Source organism: Apaloderma vittatum, unplaced genomic scaffold (assembly GCF_000703405.1).
Source record: "Apaloderma vittatum isolate BGI_N311 unplaced genomic scaffold, ASM70340v1 scaffold8064, whole genome shotgun sequence".
Lineage (NCBI taxonomy): Eukaryota > Metazoa > Chordata > Aves > Trogoniformes > Trogonidae > Apaloderma > Apaloderma vittatum.
The window spans coordinates 71,423-77,420 of NW_009712096.1; the positions used below are offsets into that span (position 1 = coordinate 71,423).

The 5,998-nt window shown below is 52.2% G+C and overlaps 1 protein-coding gene across 1 annotated transcript in view; it reads right to left on the reverse strand.

Annotated features, from left to right (window-relative positions):
- The window catches only part of MAP2K4 (mitogen-activated protein kinase kinase 4), a gene marked incomplete at its 5' end in the record, with an annotated part of 55,566 nt that extends 52,031 nt beyond the window's left edge, over positions 1-3,535 (reverse strand). Inside the window, one exon of the mRNA XM_009867858.1 lies at positions 3,407-3,535. Coding sequence (XP_009866160.1) covers positions 3,407-3,535 — 129 coding nt within the window. The remainder of the gene's footprint in view (positions 1-3,406) is intronic.
- Between the last annotated feature and the right edge of the window lie 2,463 nt (positions 3,536-5,998).

A 5,998-nucleotide genomic window follows, 5' to 3' on the forward strand; every position in this document is an offset into this window, starting at 1 on the left:
GCTCCAAGGCCATCTCGGAGCCGAGACGTCCCGACCACTCACCAGCCCCTCCTGCTCCCACACACGGTCCCGTGTCCCCACGCGCTGCTCTATGTCACACCCTGGCACCCAGCCCCGTGCACCCAGGGCAGCACATTCTGCATCCCGGAGCGATGAAGCCCTCACCCGAGACCCAGACCACACGACGTGACTCAAAACCACCACAGATGGAGGGGGGGAAACGAAAAAAGACAAGCAGGGGCAGAAAAACTATTTGGGAACTCATGTCCCAACTTTCTGTATTCAACAGTGTTTAACCTATGCTCTCTTCCCCTGGAAACAGTATTCCAGGGCACAGCCTATATAGTAAGAAAAAGCCTCTACCCGTGAGCGTAGTGAAGCTCTGGGAAAAGCCTCCGGGCAGGAGCCCAGCGGGTGCTGCAGAGGGTACTCTGTGTCACGGGATGTTAAGGCAAATCGAAGTGCTGGTCTGAGCCTCAGTAATGACACGCTTTGCAACTGAGATTCCACAGCCTTTGAAATTGTTCCTCCAGATCACAAAGCCAAGGAACGAGCACAAAGGGATGGAGTCGGAACTCATGCAGAGACCACCTGGGAAATCTCCCTGTGGAAACCACGCTGAGTGCCCCCCAGCCCAGGTGTGCACCACCCCTGCTCACTGGGGCTAAACTCCACCCTTGGCCTACAGAGATTCCTATAAATGGTTTCCTCCACACTCTCCAACTCCTTTTCCAACACTCCTGAGATATCTCAGGCTGAGAAACAAAAAGAATGTGAACCCACATCTTGATGGGATACGTGGGGCTCTTACCCATTTGACCAGGGTACGGAGCCTCAGCTCAGAGAAGGAGCACGGCTACACCCAATATCCTGAAACTCCCAAGGCCACCTCCGGCACGACGTGCCCTCCCTCCAGGGCAGCAGCATCTTTGCTCTGCAGAAGCACTTTACACAGAGGTTTCCTCCCTCCTAACACACATACGGGCACAAGGAGCCTCAGTTACTCCTTTGCTTTCTGACTACGTAGGAAGAAACCACACTCTTACCTGAATATCCACCAATCCAGCCTGATCAGTTCCCCGACCAAAACCTGTTAATCAAGCAAAATACAGCTAATAGGCAATTTACATCTCACGGCAGCTGCAGGTCAGTGCTGGCTGCCTCCTCGTGTTGTGCCCCAGCCAGAGCTTGGTGCAGGCAACACACGTTTGATGAAAGCCCCCTCTGCCCTGCCGGAGGCAGGAGCAATGGGACACCTCCAGATCAGTGGATCCAAGTCACAGAAACCCAAATTTCGTGTGAGAAATCAACCTCTCTGTATCTTCAGATCCACCCATCTGGACCACAGGGAAAAGCCCAGCAGTGTCAAGCCAGCACTCATTTTGGGAGGGTGCCCACTCCATCAGGCTAGGGAAGAGAAGCAGCTCAGTGAACAGAAAGACACCTTGCACAGGGAACGCATCTGGGCCACGAGGTCTGGAATCTCCGGTTCAAACCTGAAGTCTAGAAAGGGTTCTAGACACAGAGGAAAAAACATTCCAGCCTCTCTGGGAAGCAGGCAGGAGATGCAGATACATCACCGTGATGCACCAGCTGCAAGACGAACACTCAAGAGAAGCGTGTGACCAGGAGATGTGAACGTCACTTGTGAGGAACAGCATCCACTACGGACAACACAAAGGACATGAGGATGAATCAGCTGTACCCAAGCTTAGTCAGCCTCGACACGAAGAAAGCAATCCAACCAAGAGCATCCACCTCTTTCCAACAGAAATGGCTACCACCGCTGGTAGCTTCCCACAAATGCTTTAGCATAGACACATTGGCACCGTTTTTGACACTTGAGCAGCTGTCACAGCCAATCCAAAACACTTCCAAGCCCTTGGAACCAGTGACATCATTAACCAGTCCAGGATCCAAGCCCTGCCCACAACTGCAGCTCCCACGGAGACAGAGCAACACCTTCTTAATGGACAATGTGGAGAGCCACTTGCACAGACACGAAACTTAAGATGTCACCAACTAACAAGAAAAGCTCTTCTGTACTAGACAGGAGCCACCGTGACTTCCAGTGAATCCAGGACAGAAATCCATGTAGAAGAATACAGAAAAGCCAAATCCCTACAGATGGCTGACGGTGGGAATGTGCTAGCTGACGCTAAGCTCTTTATTTAATAGGCTAGGGAGGTTTGAGACAGAAGAGAGCCCCAGATGAGGTTTGAGAGAAAATTGCCACAAGGGTCTTATGATGTGCTGAGACACGAAAAGTGACTATATAAATGCCAGCTCTACAAGCAGTAAGAATACTCTGTTTCAGAGAGGAAAAGAGACAGGAGGAGTAGAGAGGAGGCCTTGCTGGAAAGGGCACTTGGCGCGGTAAGAAGAAGCATCTAAAAGCACCCTGTAACATTTCTAGATGCTGTAATTACCCTCGACAACTCATCAGAACCATGTTTCTAACTCGATCAAGACTTCCGTGAAAATCCCCAGCATCAAGAAGCTCCCAGGACCAGGATGAGCCCCAGGAGGGTGGATCCCGGGGAAGCAGGAGGCGTGAGCTTGAGGAGCCAGGCAGCGCCGTGCAGAGCCGAGCAGAAGCAGCCCGGGCTGGGGGCATCCCGAGGGCCGGGCCGCGGAGGCACTTCCTGAGCCTCGACACCACCAAAACCCTCGAGACCTGCCGGGGAGCTTCGAGAGGAAAAACTGGGGACGCCTTCGCGCGCCAGCTGCGTCCTGCCACACGTACAGGCCGTGGGCGCGTCACCCGTCCCTCTAGATTGGTGGATCTGAGGATACAAAGCTCGTGTTCTCTGGGAGGATGTTCTGCTGGTATTTCCCGGCGTGAGGATCAGCTCCGCGCCACGCTGCCCGTCCAGCTTTGGCCAGGGCTGTCCCGGAGCTGGGCTGGCTACCGACCTCGCTCATCAGCGCCTAACTCCCTGACATCTCCGTGGTGGCAGAATGAGCCGGGGAAGTAGGGGTGGAAATTAAAAAAAAAACCTAAACCTATCAGAGTTCTGCCTTTCACAAGTAACACAGGAACAAGAACTTCTCTCTAACAAAAAATAATACGCACCAAAAAAAGAGACAGGAAAACGACAATGAATAGGTCTGGAAATTAATTATAGGCACACCTTGCATTATCAGCTATAATTTATCTCAATTTAATCGATTCTGGAAGGCAGTAGCTCCAGTGTAAAGATCTCAAATTTAACTTTTTTTAAAAAAATTCTGGAAATAAATAAAAAATAAACAAACAAACAAACAGTCTTCTACAGTGACTTGAACTGACAGATGTGAATAACCTACAAGTAACTGAAGTAATAAAACTGCATTCAAAATGACACTGCACATTGGCTAAAGAAATTCAAAGTCATTCCATTACTTGTGCTGTCTTTATACTCACATGTGTGGATTTTGGAAAGGAACTCCAGAAGTGTTTAGAGTAAATCTCGCTGTGGACTTGAAAGGTGGATTTGCAAAATTTAACTTCAGCGCTTTGCGTTTACCTGGGAGACAACGAACACAAAGTAAACTTTTGTCAGCAATGAAATATTAAGAGCACCTGGAAATAAACAGGAAAAATAAAAAAAGACATTGTAAGAAAAGGAAAACGCATTTTGCAGCCACACTGGCAGATCAGCTTGTGTTAGGGGCAGGGGGATGGAGAAGCGGAGTCAGCTCTCACCCCCGTTTCATTCCAAGCCAGTCGCCAGTGTGAGGTGCCCAAAGCCCCTCCTGTGAGAGCTGAGTGCCACCACCGGCCACCAGGGCCATCACCAGCCACCGGGCACCTCCACACCAGGGCCTGGAGCACCTCCCATGCATGATCACTCCTTCAAAGAGATCCAGACTCAGCTTCAGCCCGGCTGGTGAAGGGGCTCGACCCGCTGGGCACAGGCTGGACACGTGCCCAGACGTGTTCCAAGGCAGGGAGAGGATCCCTTGTGATGTCTTTTACAGGACAGCCCAAGCGCAGGAGGGCTCAGGGGCTTCCTGGCCCTCCCCAGGCTCACAGCAACCGGACAGCACCAGCGCTGAGCCAGGATGGAGGGAATGGGCCGTGAGCTCCTTCCGCCAAGCAGGTCGTCAAGCAGAGAGCAAAGTTCAGCCCCTCACCAGAGGGGTGACCAGGATCTCTCCTGCTTTGCTCAGAGCTTTGCTCTGCAGCCAACTGAGAAAGCACAGGGAAAAAGAAAATTAACAAACAGAAGGGAGGGAGGGGTCCTGGTCCCTGCTCCAGCCACTGGCTACATACGCCTATGGCCACACTGCCCGGAGAACGCCGGGTCTCGTCTGATCTCAGAAGTTAAGCAGGGTCGGGCCCGGTTAGTACTTGTACTCGGATGGGAGACAGTCTGGGAATAGCAGGTGCTGTAGCTAATGCTGAGGGAGCTGGGTCTCTTCAGCTTGGAGAAGAGGAGGCTGAGGGTGACTTCATTCATGTTTATAAACATATCAAGGGTGAGTCTCAGGAGGACGGAGCCAGGCTCTTCTCAGTGGCGTCCAATGACAGGACAAGGGGCAAAGAACATAGGATGTTCCACAAAAATATTAGAAAAAACTTCCTCCCTGTACGGGTGCCAGAGCCCTGGCCCAGGCTGCCCAGACAGGGTGTGGAGTCTCCTGCTCTGGAGACTTTCAAACCCCGCCTGGACGTGTTCCTGTGTGACCTACTCTGGGTGACCCTGCTCCAGCAGGGGGTTGGACTAATGATCTTTCAAGGTCCCTTGGAATCCCCAGCATTCTGTGATTCTTCAGGGTTGCTCGAGCAACCACAGGACTGGGGACTATAAAGGGAGCAGTCCCTCCCCAGCCCTCCCACTGGGCTGCACAGGACCCTGTCTTGTTCCCATTCAGCCGTAGGAAACCTGTGTTTGTCTCCACCAGCACACGCCGCAGCAGGGGCCTCTTCCACCCCAACTTCCCAGGAGCCGGTGACTGAACGCTCTCGGGATTCCCACTGCCTGAGCAAGGTCTTCACAACTTCTGCTGCTCATCCCAGGAGGCACCAGGCACCTGAAGCTGCCACGATGCCTGGATTCCTCCAACAACCTTCCTTTGCCTGCGCCCTGCAGTGAGCATTGTGTTCCCAACCACCTCGCAGCCCTCCTGGGAAAAGCCAGAAGGCACCATCCCGCTCCGCAGCATCCCCTCTGCCTTGCACAACGAGGTGTTCTGGGTAACTCCAAGGCCACAAAAAAAAGAGTAAAACTAGATACAGGTCAAAGCATTTGGTAGCAATTTCAGGGCACAAAATAGTTTCAGGATCACAGAATTGTTTAGGTTGGAAATGACCTTTAAGATCATCGAGTCCAACTGTCAACCCAGCACTGCCAGGTCACCACTAACCCATGTCCCTGAGCACCTCATCTACACGGCTTTTAAATACACCCAGGGATGGGGACTCAGCACTGCTCTGGGCAGCCTGTGCCAGGGCTTGACTACCTTTGCAGTGAAGAACCTTTTCCTAACATCCAAGCTAAACCTCCCCTGACAACTTGAGCCCACTTCCTCTTGGCCTATCGCTTGCCACTTGGGAGAAGAGATCAACCCCCACTTTGCTCATAGAACCACAGAACCCTTTAGTGATCGGAAAGGATTTTAAGATCATCATGGCAACACACATCTAAAACCAGCTTGATAAACCCAACAAACCCCAGAATTAAGGATGCCCTCAAAAAAAAACCCATACACACGCGCTGTCAGCTGGAGGAGGCTGACCTGTGGCCAGCAAACACCCGTCGGCACCACCTGAGGCTCCTCCACGTCTGTCAGCCCAAAGGAGCTCAGACGGATTCTGAGTGACAAGTTCAGAGATATTGGGACTAAATTCTGCCTTAAGGTCTCGCTGCAGGACACGTGCTGCTGCTGGCATTACCAGACCTACGGCAGGTGGAGTCTGCCGTGTGACCCCGAGCACTCCCCAGCGGTGACTCCCACAGAGATGACCACCTATTTCCTCTGCCATAACTCTCACTTTGAAATTACTGGTACA